This window comes from Amblyraja radiata, chromosome 43 (genome assembly GCF_010909765.2).
Source record: "Amblyraja radiata isolate CabotCenter1 chromosome 43, sAmbRad1.1.pri, whole genome shotgun sequence".
Taxonomy (NCBI): Eukaryota; Metazoa; Chordata; class Chondrichthyes; order Rajiformes; family Rajidae; genus Amblyraja; species Amblyraja radiata.
The window spans coordinates 6,307,251-6,324,987 of NC_045998.1; the positions used below are offsets into that span (position 1 = coordinate 6,307,251).

Consider the following 17,737-nt stretch of genomic DNA (forward strand, 5'->3'; position numbering starts at 1 on the left):
GCTACAATGCTGAGAACTACATTCTGCACTCTAACTTCCCCTTGGCTCTATCTATTGGACTTGATTGGAAACAGTATGGTGTATCTGATCTGTTTGGAGAGCTGCAAAACAAAGCTTTTCACATTACTGCACTGTTATTAGCTTAATAATAAACCTAACCCCAGCCACACTAGTTCTGTATTTTCTCATCCACTCCCTGACACACTTGGGGCAATTTTACAGGGAACCGATTAACCTACAAACCCGCACGTTTTGAGGATGTGGGAGGAAACCAGAGTACTCGGAGGAAACCCACGCGGTCACGGGGAGAACATGCAAACTCCACACACAGACGGCCAACACACAAGGTCATTTCACTCCTGTCATCGGGAAGAAGTTATAGGAGCCTGAAAACTGTAATGTCCAGGTTTAGGAGCAGCCCAAGCAAATTCTTGGGTACAGGATAACCTCCGAGATAATTATTCAGCTTCATCCCAACTGGAAGCACACTTCATCCCGATGGAATATGCTGACTGATAGATCATGTGCCATTGAATGTAAAAAGGAAGTGTAACAGTCAGAGCATTTATCTAACATCTCTGGTTATTCTTTATTAATCCCTCTAGGCAATTTAAACCTGTTTTAGACTGTAGAGAGAGAGCCAAGGAAACATGTCCTTCGGTCCACCAAGTACGTGCTGACCAGCGATCACCGCACACCAGCACTATTCTACACATTAGGGGCAATTTACAATTTAACAAAGCCAATTAACCAACAAACCCGCACGTCTTCGGAGTGTGGGAGGAAACCGGAGCTCCTGGAGAAAACCCACGCAGGTCACGAGGAAAACGTACAAACTCTGTACAGACAGCACCCGTAGTCAGGATCAAAGCCGGGTCTCTGGCGCTGCAAGGCATTAACACTACCTCTGCGCCACCTTGCCACCCCTGTTTACTTTGGACTAATTTGTCTACTGCGCTACTTTAGGGTGAAGTGCATTGCTAACTCGAGTGTGAAGTGCTGGGTTTTCATCCGTTGTTTGTGATCTTGACCTGCTCCTACAGGGATGGAATGAAGTTTGTTTTCCAGCGACACCGTGGATTCGACTCCCCACTGAACCTGCCGTTCCTCGATGTTCTGAGTGAATTCTCGTGCAAGCTCTTGCGACAGGACAAGAAGGCTGTGTGAGTGAGGGCTTGTGTAGTTTAGAGATACAGCGCGGAAACAGCCCACCAAACATAGAAAATAGGTGCAGGAGTATGCCCTTTGAGCCAGCACCACCATTCAATATGATCGTGGCTGATCGTCCAAAATCAGTACCCCGTTCCTGCTTTCTCACCATATCCCTTGATTCCGTTAGCCCGAAGAGCTAAATCTAACTCTCTTGAAAACATCCAGTGATTTGGCCTCCACTGACTTCTGTGGCAGAGAATTCCACAGATTCACAACTCTCTGGCAGAAAAGGTTTTTCCTCATCTCAGTACTAAATGGCCTACCCTTTATTCTTAAACTGTGACCCCTGATTCTGTACTCCCCCAACATCGGGAACTTGTTTCCTGCTTCTATCCTGTCCAATCCCTTAAGATTTTATATGTTTCTATAAGATATCCTCTCATCCTTCTAAATTTCAGTGAATATAAGCCCAGTCAATCCATATGTCAGTCCCGCCATCCTGGGAATTAACCTGGTGAACCTACGCTGCACTCCCGCAATAGCAAGAATGTCCTTCCTCAAATTAGGAGACCAAAACGGTGCACAATACTCCGGGTGCGGTCTCACCAGGGCCCTGTACAACTGCTGTAGGACGCCCTTGCTCCACCAAGACCGCACTGACCTGTGGTCATCCCGTACATTAGCACTATACTACATACACGGGACCATTCACAATTTTACAGAAGCCAATTAAATTACAATCTTTGGAATGTGGGTTGAAACCGGAGCACCTGGATTAAACCCACACGGTCACGGGGAGCAGGTACAAATTCTTGCAGCTAGCATCCCTAGTCCGGAATGAAGACTGGTATCTGGCACTTTGAGACAGCAGCTGTACCACTGCGCCACCTGTAGATTGTGTGTAGGCCGACAGTGAGAAAGTGGAGGGTTGCGAACTGTGCTGGAGTGATGGGGCGATGCTCGATGCTCTCATTACGCTGTGCCAGCAGGCCACAAGCGCTGATAGTTCACGCTATAGTAGAATTAGGCCATTCGGCCCATCGAGTCTACTCAGCCATTCTAATCCCATTTTCCTGCCTTCTCCCCATTACCCTTGATACCCGTACTAATCAAGAATCTGTCTATCTCTGCCTTGAAAAACATCCTTTCTACATCCGCTCTATCCAATCCTTTCACTATTCTGCACGTTGTAATGAGATCCCCCCCCCCCCCCCTCATTCTTCTAAACTCCAGCGAGTGGAGGCCCAGTGCCGACAAACGCTCATCATAGGTTAACCTACTTATTCCTGAATTGTAGGTTACTAGGACGATTGCCTAAGGACCCAGATCAGCTGGAAGGTTGGGTGGAGCAGTGGCAGATGGAGTTTATTCCTGACCAGTGTGAGGAAATTAATTCTGAATTGTCCAATGCTGGCCAGATATATACAGAACATTGGGGAACAACTTCATAGCTCCCTGAAAATGACCACATGGGTGCTTAGGGTAGCAAAGAAACCTTTTGGACTCCTTCAATGGTTCATAAGTTCTAGGAACAGAATTGGGCCATTCGGCCCATCAAGTCTACTCTGCCACTCAATCACGACTGAATCACACTGTAGTCATGCCTACTATGTTCCGTTGTGCTGAAGCAAAGCAAAAATGTCATTGTCAGGAACACATGACAATAAACTCTCTTGAATCTCATTCCCCCTCAACCCCGTTCTCCTGCCTTCTCCCTATAACCCGTGGTGATTTTATTGTCACATGTGTGAAGTGCTAACATAGAGAAATTCTCAATCTTACAAACAGTCCAGAAGATTAATGGCGTACACCCCCCCCCCCCCCCATCCCCGACCAGCAAGTGAATAGAAATAGTCTACCGAGCCCCCATTGAAAGAGACGCCATCTTTTGGCGCTGTTTTCAAAGTCCACGCTCTATTTCGTACGAGCAGTGCCTGTTCCAGGCAAGTCCCAGGCTGTTGCCGACCTCCAGCCATCTCTATCCTTGGATGCCACGTCCCTCTGCTCGCCCATCCGCCTCTGTTCCCCGCAGCAAACCACGAGGGAGCGGTTGGCCAGACCCCAGTCCCCTCTCCTCCCCGACCGGCCTCGTTCCTCGTCTCTAGCTCCGCCCTGGAGTATTGTGTGCGGTTTTAGTCTCCTAGTTTGAGGAAGGACATTCTTGCCCTTGAGGGAGTGCAGTGTAGGTTCACCAGGTTAATTCCCGGGATGGCGGGACTGAGTGGATCGACCGGGCTTATATTCACTGGAATTGAGAAGGAATCGAGGGGATCTTGTAGAAACATACGAAATTCTTAAGGGATTGGACAGGCTAGATGTAGGGAAAAATGTTCCCGATGTTGGGGGAATCCTGAACAGAGGGTCATAGGCGTCCCTCTCGCCTGTCCACCTTTGTGTCGCCGGTACCTCCCGCAGGCAACCATGAGGCTTCGGTAGGGCCATCACCCCGATCCTGGCCTCTCTCCACTGGCTCCCTGTGCGGTTCCGTATTCATTTCAAGACCCTCCTCTTGCCCCCTCCTACATTAAAAGTCTTCTCACCCACCACTCCACCTCCAGGCCCCTCAGATCGGCCGACTTGGGGCTGCTGAATATCCCGCGGTCTAGGCATAAGCTTTGGGGCGACCGCGCCTTTGCAGTTGCAGCTCCTAGACTATGGAACAGCATCCCCCTTCCCATCAGAACTGGCCCCTCCATCGACTCCTTTAAGTCAAGACTAAAATCTTATCTATACTCCCAAGCCTTTCCTGACGTCCATTGAGCGAGGGCTATATGTATATATGTATGTAGTTTGTTTGTTTATACTATTCTTATAACAAACTAGAACAAGTGCAGACCCGTTGGGTCTGTTCCCCCAACGTGTGGTTGTGGGGGAGGGAGGCGGCATGCAGCGTCACACACTAACTACCCCCCCCTCCCGCACTCACGCTAATGGAGGGGAGGAGGGGGGAGAGAGAGAGAGAGAGAGAGGGGGGGGGAGAGAAGGGGAGGGGGGAGATAGTGCCTTTTTACTTCAACCCAAACCACCATTTGCAGGCAGTGCTTTTTTACCTCTGACCATATTTTCATTTTCAAACCAAATTAAGGGTACTCACAGTGCTGTAGACATTTGTCAGTCATTCAAAGCTCTGGTTGAGGCACACCACTTGCAGAGACTGATTGAGGCACACCACTTGCAGAGACTGATTGAGGCACACCACTTGCAGAGACTGATTGAGGCACACCACTTCCTGGTTTTATAGTCGCTCCCCCTCCCTCCAGCAGGGGCAGCAGAGAGAAAGGGGAATGTTGTAAAAACATTAATATCTCTGTCAATTTTCATCGACGGGAAAAATCCTCGGCACACACGCGGCGGAGGGGGGCTCTGAGCGAGGTGGACAAAAATGACGGCCGTAGGTGGCGGCGTACTCTCGGAAACCGCAGCACAGAAAGCCAAAACCGGTCAAGAACAGAGTTTTAGTAATATAGATGTAAAGCACTTTGGCCAACGAGAGTTGTTTTTTAAATGTGCTATATAAATAAATGTGACTTGACTTGTAGTTGGCGTTATGTAGTATTCGGAGTGGGACATGGTCCTGAGGGAGCCGCTGCTGAATTTGTCATTGGTTTTGCAGGCTCGCCTACCTGGACAAGAACTACCCTGCCCCTCTCGGTGCAGCCCCCGACGAGTGGCTGCCGCTGGCATCGTACCGCAAGTCGTTGCAGGCACGAGGGGACGATGACACCATGTCCATGATCAGCGGCAAGCCGAGCAGCTTACGCGCCAAGAGAGTCGCCGCAGCATCGGCCAAGAGAAGGCGAATGGAAGGTACGAGGGAGAGAGGGAGAGAGGATGACAGGTGCTCATGGGTCACCGCATTCGGACAGGGATTCGGGGCGTAATGACCTTGGGTTAGTTTGTCATTGTCGTGGGGTGCTGCAAAAAGCTTTTGTTGCTGCCTGAGTTCCTCCAGCACGGGTGTCGAGGGTTATTGGGAGAAGGCAGGAAATGGGACGAGGATGCAATCGGTCATGATTAAATGGCGAAGTGGACTCAATGGGCCGAATGGCCTAATTCTACTCCTGTAACCTGTGAACAGTTGGTCTTTTTCTGTAAACCAGCACCTGCAGTTCCTTCTTTCTACCTCCAGTTTCAAGGTTGGGATGAGTAACTGGAATAGAATGGTCATGTTGTTGAAAGTAGCTGCCAGCAGGCGATGGGCGCATTGAGAGAAGGTGGGGTTATTGATTCATAAGTTATTGGAGTAGAATTAGGCCATTCGGCCCATTAGGTCTACACCGCCATCCAATCATGGCTGATCTATCTTTCCCCCTCAACCCCATTCTCCTGCCTTCTCCCCATGACCCCTAACACCCATACTGATCAAGAATCTGCCTTCAAAATATCCCATTGACTTGGCCTCCACCGCAGTCTGTGGCAATGAATTCCACAGATTCACCACCCTCTGACAGAAGTTCTGCCTCCTCTCCTTTCTAAAGGTACATCCTTTTATTCCAAGGCTATGTCCTCTGCTCTTAGACTCTCCCACTAGTGGAAACATCCTCACCATATCCACTATCCAGGCCTTTCACTATTCGGTAAGTTTCAATGAGGTCCCCCACACATCATCCATCCAAACTCCAGTGAGTAGAGGCCCTGTGCTGTCAAACACTCATCATGTGTTAACCCACTCATTCCTGGGATCATTCTCGTGAACCTCCTCTGGGCCCTCTGTAACACCAGCACATCCTTTCTCGGATATTGCCCGACAATTGCTTGCAATACTCCACAATACTTTTTGTTGTGTGCTATTTGTTGTGTCAAAGAAAAGACTGTACATGATTACAATCAAGCCATCCGCAGTGTACAGATAAAGGATAAAGGGCGCATCATTTAGTGCAAGATAAAGTCTGATTAAAGATAGCTCATAGATCTCCAATGAGGTAGATGGGAAGTCAAGACTGCATTCTAGCTGGTGACAATAGGTGCAGGAGTAGGCCATTCGGCCCTTCGAGCCAGCACCGCCATTCACTTTGATCATGCCTAATTGTCCACAATCAGTACTCGGTTCCTGCCTTCTCCCTTGACTCCGCTATCTTTAAGAGTTCTATCTTAACTGGGAACTGCTATATTTGATTTTCTGCTGGCAACAAGTCGCCACAGACAGGCACCATCTTGATCTAATCAATGATCTCTTCTACATTTCCCTTGAGCCGCATCTCTTTTGATGTTTTGTTTTCACACTTTACCCTTCCTTATCTCTGTGTCTCCCTCTCTCCTGAGTCTGAAGAAGGGTCTCGACCCAATACGTCACCCGCAAGGGCACGTCTTTGGAGTGTGGGAGGAAACCAGAGCACCCAAAGAAAACCCACACGTTCACCAGGAGAACGTACAAACTCCACACAGACGGCAGCCGAGGTCAGGATTGAACCTGGGTCTCTGGTGCTATTAGGCAGTGGCTCTACCAGCTGCGCCACCGTGCGGCATTGATAGCATTCTCTGGAGCTAGATAATAAGCAAATAAATAACAATACGACACGATCAAACTTTATTTATCCGATATTGATCTGCGAACAGTCATAAAAACACAAAATACATAAAACAGGAAATTAAAGTGATGAGTAGAAAGAATGAGGGGAGGAGGGGGGATTGATAGCTGCAGGGAAAATATAGAGAAGGAGGGAGCGGGATTTATTTTTGATATTTTAAAATTTTATTCTCACTGTCGACCCTGTGTTTTAAGCTTCTCTAACTTTGCTTTGCAGTGTCTGATTCGAGTGTGGATGGGGCGTGGATGCACAGCGGAGGCAGCTCGCAGCTGGGCAGGAAGTTGACCGCCCCGGTACTCACCTCCACCCTCCTGCGGCCAAGCCAGTGGGACACGGGCAGTCTGCACAGCTCCTCCGACCAGGACTCGGAGAAGGGCTCGGAGTCTGACTTTGCGCACAGGTTGGTTCGGCCACGTGTGGTCGCTGTTTACACAACGTGGGGGGGGAACATTTCGACTTGAATGAGGTTCAAATGAAATTTGGTTTCTGCAGTCATACAAGAAAAGAACCAAGACACACACCAACACAATTTACACAAACATCCATCACAGTGAATCTCCTCCTCACTGTGATGGAAGGCAAAGTCTTGTCTCTCTCCTGCTCTCCATTCTTCTCCCGATGTCAAAGTCAAAGCCCCTGGCGGGCGCTAGCAAGTCTGCGGCCATTTAAAGCCGCGACGGGCGATGTAAGGCCCTGCTCCAGGTCACTTTCATCCCCGCAATTCGGGCGGGAGAAGTCGCCGTTGCCGGTGCCCTGTAAAGCGGTCTCCCACCGCGAGCTCCCGGTGTCACCATCCACCGGAGTCGGGTCGTAGCAGCGCGCCACCGCAGCTCTCCACGCTCCGAAGCTGGCCAGCTCCACGATGGTAGGTCCGCAGCTCCGCAGGCTCCGTGACTTGAGCCCCCAAGTCTTTCCGGTTGGAGTCCGCTCCACGGTGCTAGGCCCCAACGACAACGGAGACCCGACAGGGAAAAGGTCGGGTCCCCGTACAGGGAAGAGATCTAAAAGTTTCCCCTGCCCCCCACACAAACACATTTAAAAACCCACTACAAACTATACCCTCAACGGGACAAAAAAATTAAAAAAAGACAGACAGACTGCAGAGGCCGCTGCGACGTCGGTCGCGCCGCCCACCCAACGATCTAAAAGCCACTTAAGCACCACTATCGTGTCTGCCTCCACCAGCATCCCTGGCAGTGTTTTCCGGGCCCCCACCACTCACTAAAATAAAAATCAACTTGCCCCGCACGTCTCCTTTTAAACTTTCACCCTCTCAACTTATAGCTATGCCCTCTAGTGTTGGACATTTCCACCCAGGGGAAATGTTTTTTATTTTAGAGATACAGAGCAGAAACTGGCCCTTTGATCCACCAAATCCATGCCGACCAGCGATTCCCGTACACTAACACTATCGTACACACACTAGGGACAATTTACAATTTTACCTGTCGATTAGCCTACAAACCTACGTCTTTACAGTGTGGGAGGACACCAGAGTTTCCGGAGAAAACTCACGGTAACATGCAAACTCCGTACAGACAGCACACATAGTCAGGATTGTGTCTCTGGCGATGTAAGGCAGCAACTCTACCGCTGCGCCACCGTGCCACTCTGCTTCTGACTGTCCACCCTGTCTAGGCCTCACTTAAATTTACATATTAGTCCTCTCTTCAATTACTTAGTTTCTTTTACTAGTGGATGTGGAGAGGATATTTCCACTAGTGGGAAAGTCTAGGACTAGAGGTCACAGCCTCAGAATTAAAGGACATTCTATTAGGAAGGAGATGAAGAGCAATTTCTTTAGTCAGTGGGTGGCGAATCTGAGGAATTCTTGCCACAGAAGGCTGTGGAGGTCAAGTCGATGGATATTTTTAAGGTAGAGATGGATAGATTCTTGATTAGTACGGGTGACAGAGGTTATGGGGAGAAGGCAGGAGAATGTGGTTAGGAGGGAGAGATAGATCAGCCATGTTTAAATGGCTGAGTAGACTTGACGGGCCGAATGGCCTAATTCTACATCTATCCCTTACGGCCTTTAACTGTCTGCAAAAGCGTTCCCAATTTCCGGTAACATTCCCTGTCAACCTCCTCACACACTGCGCCGGAGTGTCTCGGAGTGCAGCCCTGTGGCCCCTGTTATTGCATCACACTGACTGTTGTATCCTTTCTCCGTGTGCAGCAGGTCTTGGCTGGGCTCTCAAAATCGGAACAAGCAGCAAAATAATCAGGTTCAGAAGAATAAAGTGGTGAAGAACCGGTCCCGGCAGAAAGTGCGCAAGCAGCAACTGTAAGTGAAGGGGTTGCCGCAGTTAGTACACGTTTCCTGTAAGTTGTGGTATTTCAGTGTGAAAGTTCGACAGGGTTGTCCCTCGTCGTTGCTTTTTGCACATCTTTCATTCTTTCGATTTACCTTCTATATCTCTCATTTCCCTATCCCCTGTCTCCCAGTCTGAAGAAGGATCTCGACCCGAAATGTCACCTGTTCCTTTCTCCAGAGATGCTACTTGAGCTACTGAGCTAACAATGATCTATTTGACTTCCTTGCCATCTCTTTTGATGGTAAACAAAAAAGCTGGAGTAACTCAGCGGGTGCAGCAGCATCTATGGAGCGAAGGAAATAGGCAACGTTTCGGGCCGAAACCCTTCTTCAGCCTGAAGAAGGGTTTCGGCCCGAAACGTCGCCTATTTCCTTCGCTCCATAGATGCTGCTGCACCCGCTGTTTCTCCAGCTTTTTTGTGTACCTTCGATTTTCCAGCATCTGCAGTTCCTTCTTAAACATCTCTTTTGATGTCTTGTTTTCAGACCTAATCCTTCCTTATCTCTGTGTCTCCCTCTCCCCTGACTCTCACTCTGAAGAAATGTTGCCTATTCCTTTTCTCCAGAGATGCTGCCTCACCCACTGAGTTTATCCAGCATTTTTGTCTACCGTCGATTTTCCAGCATCTGCAGTTCCTTCTTAAACCTTGAGTCAGAAGACGATCACATTTAAGTCATCAACTCATCAGTAGAGGTATTGAGGAACAAAAGACAGGACGTGGTCTGGCACAAAGAGACTGAGAATGATCCCGGGGATGATTAATTTAGTTTGGTTTAGAGATACAGAATGAGTGGGTTAACATATGATGAGCCACTGGGCCTGTACCCGCTGGAGTTTAGAAGGATGAGGGGCAGCCTCACTGAAACTTGCCAAATAGTGAAAGGCCTGGATAGAGCGGACGTTTCCACTTGTGCAATAGTACAGGACCAGAGGGCACAGCCTCAGAATAAAAGGACATATCTGTAGAAAGGAGACTAGAGATACAGTGTGGAAACGGGGTCTTTCGGCCCTCCGAGACCATGGCGACCAGCGATCACCCCGCACACTAACCTACACACACTAGGGACAATTTTACAACTCACCAAAGCCAATGAACCAACAAATGTGTACAAACCTTTGGAGTGTGGGAGGAAACAATAGCACCCAGAGAAATTCCATGCAGGTCATAGGGAGAAGGTACAAACTCTGTACAGACAGCACGAATAGTCAGGATGGGGTCCCTGGTGCTGTAAGGCAGCAACTCTAATGCTGTGCCACTGTGCTGTCTTGAGCCAGTTCCTTTCATTCAGGCCGTCATATCACCTTGCACCGTTATCCAGCGCCAAGTTTCAGTCCCTACGTGAATCAAGCTCATTGCTTCCCCCCTCCCTTCCAAGGTAACTTTGATAGCTGCCAAGTGGTGGGTGTATGGAATGAGCTGCCAGGCAAGGCAGTAGAATTAGAGGTGTACAGCGTGTAAACGGGCCCTTCTTGCCCACACCAACAATATGTCCCATCTACACTAGTCTTACCTGCCTGCATTTGGCCCATATCCCTCCAAACCTGTCCTATCCATGTACCTGTCCAAATGTTTCTTAAACGTTGTCTACCCGATCTATTCCTCTCATGATTTTGTACACCTCTATAAGATCACCCCTCATCCACCTGCGCTCCAAGGACTAGGGTCCCATCCTGTTCAACCTCTCCTTATAGTTCCGACCCTAGAGTCCTGGCAGCATCCCCGTAAATCTTCTCTGCACCCTTTCCAGCTTGACAACACTTCAAGACGCAGGAACAATAACAGCAGTTAAAAGGCACTTGGGCGGGTACATGGATAGGAAAGATTTGGAGGGATATGGACCAAACGCAGGCAGGTGGGACTAGTGTGGATGGGGCATCTTGGTCGGCATGGATTAGTTGGGCCGAATGGCCTGTTTCCGTGTTGTGTGACTCGACAACCGATATGATTGACTCGTTTGTGGGTGGCTTCTGAAACGGCCTTGAGAACACATCATAGAGTGTAGGAAGGAACTGCAGATACTGGTTTAAATCAAAGATAGACACAACAAGCTGGAGCAACTCAGCGGGACAGGCAGCATCTCTGGGGAGAAGGAATGGCTCCAGTCATGATGATAACATTTGTGTGAGTATAGACTGTAAGTGCCGCGGTCATTGGTGTACAAGGGAGCGAGACAACATTGGAGTGTGTAAGATGATGATGATGATGATGATGATGATACTTTATTGTCTCTTGAATCTAGCTCCATGCAGTGAAATTATTTGTCTTTGCACACAAAGTACACAAAAGAGTCTCTAAAAGTCTCTAAAAGTACTCTGCCCCCTGTCCCCCCATGCCGGGTCCCCCTTCCTTCTCAGCGCCGCTCTTCCGCCCCCCCATGACTGGGTCCCCCTTAGTTTTCTGCGGTCCCCCCAAGCCAGGTCCTCCTTCATTCTTGGAGGGACCCCCTTCGTTCTCTGTGCCCCTGCGCTGGGTCCCCCTTCCTTCTCGGGGCCGCTCCCCCCACCCCCACACTCGGTTCCCCTTTGTTCTCAGTGGGCTCTCCCTCACCCCGGGTCCCCCTTTGTTCTGTGCGGCCCCCAAGTTTGGTCTCCAAACTTCAGGAAGGACATTCTTGCTATTGAGGGAGTGCAGCGTAGGTTTACAAGGTTAATTCCCGGGATGGCGGGACTGTCATATGCTGATAGATTGGAGCGGCTGGGCTTGTACACCCTGGAGTTTAGAAGGATGAGAGGGAATCTTATTGAAACATATAAGATTATTAAGGGTTTGGACACGCTAGAGGCAGGAAACATGGTCCCGATGTTGGGGGAGTCCAGAACCAGGGGCCATAGTTTAAGAATAAGTGGTAAGCCATTTAGAACGGAGATGAGGAAAAGCTTCCAGTGTGCGGAATTCTCTGCCTCAGAGGGCGGTGGAGGCTGGTTCTCTGGATGCTTTCAAGAGAGAGTTAAATAGAGCTCTTGAGGATAGTGGAATTAGGGGATATGGAGAGAAGGCAGGAACGGGGTACTGATTATGGATGATGAGCCATGATCACATTGAATGGCGGTGTTGGCTCGAAGGGCCGAATGGCCTACTCCTGCACCTGTTGTCTATCGACTAGGATCCGTGTAAGCGAGAGGTGTGAGCCGTATCCCTCTGCGTCACTTTGCAAGGCAGCCATCATTTACAAGCGGCTGCTTAATGACTGGATTTGCTCTCTGTCACAGGCTGAGTCTGATGGAGGAAGACGGGGAAGACACAGATGCCGGGCCTATGATGTCTGACGCCACCAGTGAGCACTCGGACGCAAACAGCGACATCAATCTGGTCAGTAACTTTACACTCTAGAGACAGTACAGAAACGGCGGCGCAGCTATAGAGTTACTGCCCTGCAGCGCCGGAGACCCGGGTTTGATCCCAACCATGGGAGCTTTCCTATCCCTGTACCTTTGTCCAAATGTCTTTCAATGGGGACACAGTGACACAGCAGCAGCAGAGTTGCTGCACCATAGGTTCCATCATGACTACGCGTGCTGTCTGTACAGAATTTGTAAGTTCTCCCCCTGACCTGCGTGGGTTTTCTCCGAGATCTTCGGTTTCCTCCCACACTTCAAAAACGCACCGGTTTGTAGGTTAATTGGCTTGGTAAATGTGTTTTTTTTATTGTCCCTAGGGTGGGTGGGTGTGTGTGTGTGGGAAAGTTAATGTGTGGGATGGGAGGGGATCTTATAGAAACATGTAAAATTCTTAGAGGATTAGACAGGGTAGATGCTGGAAAAATGTTCCCAATGTTGGGGGAATCCAGAACCAGGGGTCACAGTTTAAAACTGTTTAGGCCCTTTAGGACTGATTAGGAAAATCTTTTTCACCCAGAGAGTTGTGAATCTGTGGAATTCTCTGCCACAGAAGGCAGTGGAGGCCAATTCACTGGATGTTTTCAAGAGAGAGTTAGATTTAGCTCTTAGGGCTATGGGAATCAAGGGATATGGGGAAAAAAGTCGGAATGGGTACTGATTTAGGATGATCAGCCATGATCATATTGAATGGCGGTGCTGGATCGAAGGGCCGAATGGCCTACTCCTGCACCTATTTTCTATGTTTCTATGGCTTAGTTTTAGTTTTCGCCCAGTGGTCCCCGAACACCAACACCATCCTACACACTCGGGATTATTTATAATTTTACCAAAGCTAATTAACATACAAACCTGCACATCTTTGGAGTGTGGGAGGAAACCGGAGCACCCGGAGGAAACCCACACAGGTTATGGGGAGAATATTCAAACTCCGTACATACAGCACCGGTAGCCAGGATCAAACATGCGCACACACACGCACGCTGAAGGATTGGGAACAATTCATAGATACATAGACAATTGTTGCAGGAGTAGGTCATTCGGCCCTTCAAGCCAGCACCGCCATTCAATGTGATCACGGCTGATCATCCACAATCAGTACCCCGTTCCCGACTTCTCCCCATATCCCTTGATTCCGCTAGCCCTAAGAGCTCTATCTAACACTCTTTTGAATGCATCCAGTGAATCGGCCCCCACTGCCTTCTGAGGCAGAGAATTCCACAAATTCACAACTCTCTGGGTGAATGTTTTTCCTCATCTCAGTTCTAAATGGCCTACCCCTTATTCTTAAACATTGGGAACATGTTTCCTGCATCTAGCATGTCCAATCCCTTAATAATTTTGCATGTTTCTATAAGACCCCCTCTCAACCTTCTAAATTCCAGTGAATATAAGCCTAGTCACTCCATTCTTTCATCGTATAATAGTCCCGCCATCCCAGGAATTAACCTGGTAAACCTACGCTGCACTCCCTCAATAGTAAGAATGTTCTCTTTCAAATTAGGAGACCAAAACTGCACACAATACTCCAGGTGTGGTCTCACTAGAGCTCTGTACAACTGCAGAAGGACCTCTTTGCTCCTATACTCAACTCCTCGTTTTGAAGGCCAACATGCCATTAGCTTTCTTCACTGCCTGCTGTACTTGCAAGCTTACTTTCAGTGACTGCGAAGGTGCGGCGAGACCTGGGTGTCCTTGTTCACCAGTCACTGAAAGTTGGTGTGCAGGTACAGCAGGCAGTGAAGAAAGCTAATGGAATGTTGGCCTTCATAACAAGAGGATTTCAGTATAGGAGTAAAGAGGTTTTTCTGCAGTTGTATAGGGCTCTGGTAAGACCACATCTGGAGTATTGTGTACAGTTTTGGTCTCTTAATTTGAGGAAGGACGTCCTTGTGATTGAGGCAGTGCAGCGTAGGTTCACGAGATTGACCCCTGGGATGGCGGGACAGTCATATGAGGAAAGATTGAAAAGACTAGGCTTGTATTTACTGGAGTTTAGAAGGATGAGGGGATATCTTATAAATTATAAAAGGACTGGACAAGCTAGATGGAGAAAAATCTTTCCCAATTTTGGGCGAATCCTGAACCAGGGGCCACAGTCTTAGAATAAAGGGGAGGCCATTTAAGACTGAGGTGAGAAAAAACTTTTTCATCCAGAGAGTTGTGAATTTGTGGCATTCCCTGCCACAGAGGGCAGTGGAGGCCAAGTCACTGGATGGATTTAAGAGAGAGTTAGATAGAGCTCTAGGGGCTAGTGGAGTCAAGGGATATGGGGAGAAGGCAGGCACGGGTTATTGATTGGGGACGATCAGCCATGATCACAATGAATTGCGGTGCTGGCTCGAAGGGCCGAATGGCCTGCTGCACCTATTTTCTATGTGACTGGTGTACAAGGACACCCAGGTCTCGTTGTACTTCCCCTTTTCGCAACATGACACCATTGAGATAATAATCTGTCTTCCTGTTCTTGCCACCAAAGTGGCAAGAACATCACATTTATCCACATTATACTGCATCTGCCCACTCACCCAACCTGTCCAAGTATTCTCATAGCATCCTCTTCACAGTTCACACTGCCACCTGGCTTTGTGTCACCTGCAAATTTGCTAATGTTACTTTTAATTCCTTCATCGAAATCATTGATGTATATTGTAAATAGTTGCGGTCCCATCACCGAGCCTTGCGGTACCCCACTAGTCACTGCCTGTCATTCTGAAAGGGACCTGTTAATCCCTACTCTTTGTTGCCTGTCTTCCAACCAATTTTCTATCCATGTCAGCACTCTACCCCCAATATCATGTGTTCTAATTTTACCCACTAATCTGCTATGTGGGACCTTATCAAATGCTTTCTGAAAGTCCAGGTACACTACATCCACTGGCTCTCCCTTGTTCAGTTTACTTGTTACATCCTCAAACATTTCCAGAAATTAGTCGAGCATGATTTCCCCTTCGTAAATCAATGCTGACTTGGACCGATCCTGTTACTGCTATCCAAATGTGCCGCTATTTCATCTTTAATAATCAACCCCAGCAACTTCCCCACCACCGATGTCAGGCTAACTGGTCTATAATTCCCTGCTTTCCCTCTCCCTCCTTTCTTAAAAAAGTGGGATAACATTAGCTACCCTCCAATCCACAGGAACTGATCCTGAAGAGCGTCAAGTTTTGCTAAGGGAAGGGAAAGCTGAATACTACAATTTTCAAGGAAAAATCCTTTTCCTGTCACCTCTTTTCCAGCCTTGTCTCGTGCAGTTGGGTGAAAGTCCATCTGCCCATGTTTAGTTTAGTTTAGAGATACAGCGCGGACACAGGTCCATCAGCCAGTCCATGCTGATCAGCGATCCCCCGCACACTAACATGACCCTACTCTGACTAGGGACCATTTGCAATTATATTGAGCTAATTACCCTACAAACCTGTACTTCTTTAGAGTGCGGGAGGAAACCAGAGTACCCGGAGAAAACCCACGCAGGTCACGGGGAGAACGTGCAAACTCCGCACAGACAGCACCCGTAATCAGGAACGAACCCGGGTCTCTGGCGCTGTGAGGCAGTAACTCTACCGCTGCGTCACCTTGCCAACCTCGTACCTGCATAGAGTCAGAGTCTGGCCTTCAGCTAGAGACCAGCACAAGATCTGTATATCTGAGGAAAGACATTCTTGCCATGGAGGGAGTACAGAGAAGGTTCACCAGACTGATTCCTGGGATGTCAGGACTTTCATATGAAGAAAGACTGGATAGACTCGGCTTGTACTCGCTAGAATTTAGAAGATTGAGGGGGGATCTTATAGAAACGTACAAAATTCTTAAGGGGTTGGACAGGCTAGATGCAGGAAGATTGTTCCCGATGTTGGGGAAGTCCAGAACAAGGGGGTCACAGTTTAAGGATAAATGGGAAATCTTTTAGGACCGAGATGAGTAAAACATTTTTCACACAGAGAGTGGTGAATCTGTGGAATTCTCTGCCACAGAATGTAGTTGAGGCCAGTTCATTGGCTATATTTAAGAGGGAGTTAGATGTGGCCCTTGTGGCTAAAGGAATCAGGGGGTATGGAGAGAAGGCAGGTACAGGATACTGAGTTGGATGATCAGCCATGATCATATTGAATGGGTTGAAGGGCCGAATGGCCTACTCCTGCACCTATTTTCTATGTTTCTATGTCTATAAAGTTGAGGACTCGCACACAGAAGAATTGGGAACCATCCAGAAGTGGGTCATGCATTGATAAGGGAGGGGAAAGCTGAACACCAGAGTTTTCTGGGAGAAATCCCTTTTATGTCACGTGGTTACCTGCCTTGTCTTGTGCAGTTAGTTTAGTTTAGAGACAGGCCCGTCTGCCCACCGAGCCTGCGCCGACCAGCGATCCTCCGCACACTAGCACTGTCTCTAGCACCAGCGCTATTACCATATAACCATATAACAATTACAGCATGGAAACAGGCCATCTCGACCCTTCTAGTCCGTGCCGAACACGTATTCTCCCCTAGTCCCATATACCTGCGCTCAGACCATAACCCTCCATTCCTTTCCCATCCATATAACTATCCAATTTATTTTTAAATGATAAAAACGAACCTGCCTCCACCACCTTCACTGGAAGCTCATTCCACACAGCCACCACTCTCTGAGTAAAGAAGTTCCCCCTCATGTTACCCCTAAACTTCTGTCCCTTAATTCTCAAGTCATGTCCCCTTGTTTGAATCTTCCCTACTCTCAGTGGGAAAAGCTTATCCACGTCAAATTACAAGGTGATAACTCTACCGCTGCGCCATTGTGCCGTCCTATCTCAGTGTAAATTTGAGGACACACACACACCAACTGACGGACAGAACTGAGAACAAAAGCAGCAAGATGAAGCATTGGGAATAATTTGGAAGGTGGGATCGCGCTTTGATAAGGGAGGGGAAAGCTGAACACGAGTTTTTGGGGAGAAATCCCTTTTCTGTCGCCTCTTTACCTGCCTTGCCCCATCCAGTTGGGTGAAGGTCTCTCTGCCGTTGCGTGTGCACTTGCCCCAGCTTTGCCTGACCTTTCTGTGCCTTTCAGCAGGAACCCCTCAGCAGACGGGGAAGAGCTGGGCTGTTGCAGGACCTCTTCGACTCGACCATCCTAGACATTGACGTAAGTTACTGTAGATGATAATGTGCCGTTCTGCTCTCTCCCCTCCCTCTTCCCCAGTGTAACTTCCATTCAGCTGTCCTTTGTGCTAAATCACTTTAATTCACCATGGTGAATGCACTGTACATTGAGGCGCAGCGGTAGAGTTGCTGCCTTGCAGCGCCAGAGACCCAGGTTTAGACAATAGACAATAGGTGCAGGAGTAGGCCATTTGGCTCTTTGAGCCGCACCGCCATTCAATGTGATCATCCACAATCAGTACCCCTTTCCTGCCTTCTCCC

At 48.6% G+C, this 17,737-nt stretch overlaps 1 protein-coding gene across 5 annotated transcripts in view; it reads left to right on the forward strand.

The window, feature by feature from the left end:
- Window positions 1–17,737, forward strand: part of LOC116968079 (cohesin subunit SA-2-like) — a 95,445-nt gene that overhangs the window by 76,132 nt on the left and 1,576 nt on the right. For 4 of the 5 annotated variants that reach the window (XM_033014703.1, XM_033014705.1, XM_033014702.1 and 1 more), the window contains exons 31-36: window positions 1,044–1,163; window positions 4,766–4,959; window positions 6,897–7,080; window positions 8,860–8,967; window positions 12,209–12,308; window positions 17,385–17,459. In XM_033014703.1, the coding sequence (XP_032870594.1) occupies window positions 1,044–1,163; window positions 4,766–4,959; window positions 6,897–7,080; window positions 8,860–8,967; window positions 12,209–12,308; window positions 17,385–17,459 (781 nt within the window). The remainder of the gene's footprint in view (window positions 1–1,043; window positions 1,164–4,765; window positions 4,960–6,896; window positions 7,081–8,859; window positions 8,968–12,208; window positions 12,309–17,384; window positions 17,460–17,737) is intronic. The other variant, XM_033014707.1, reaches the window with a different exon arrangement.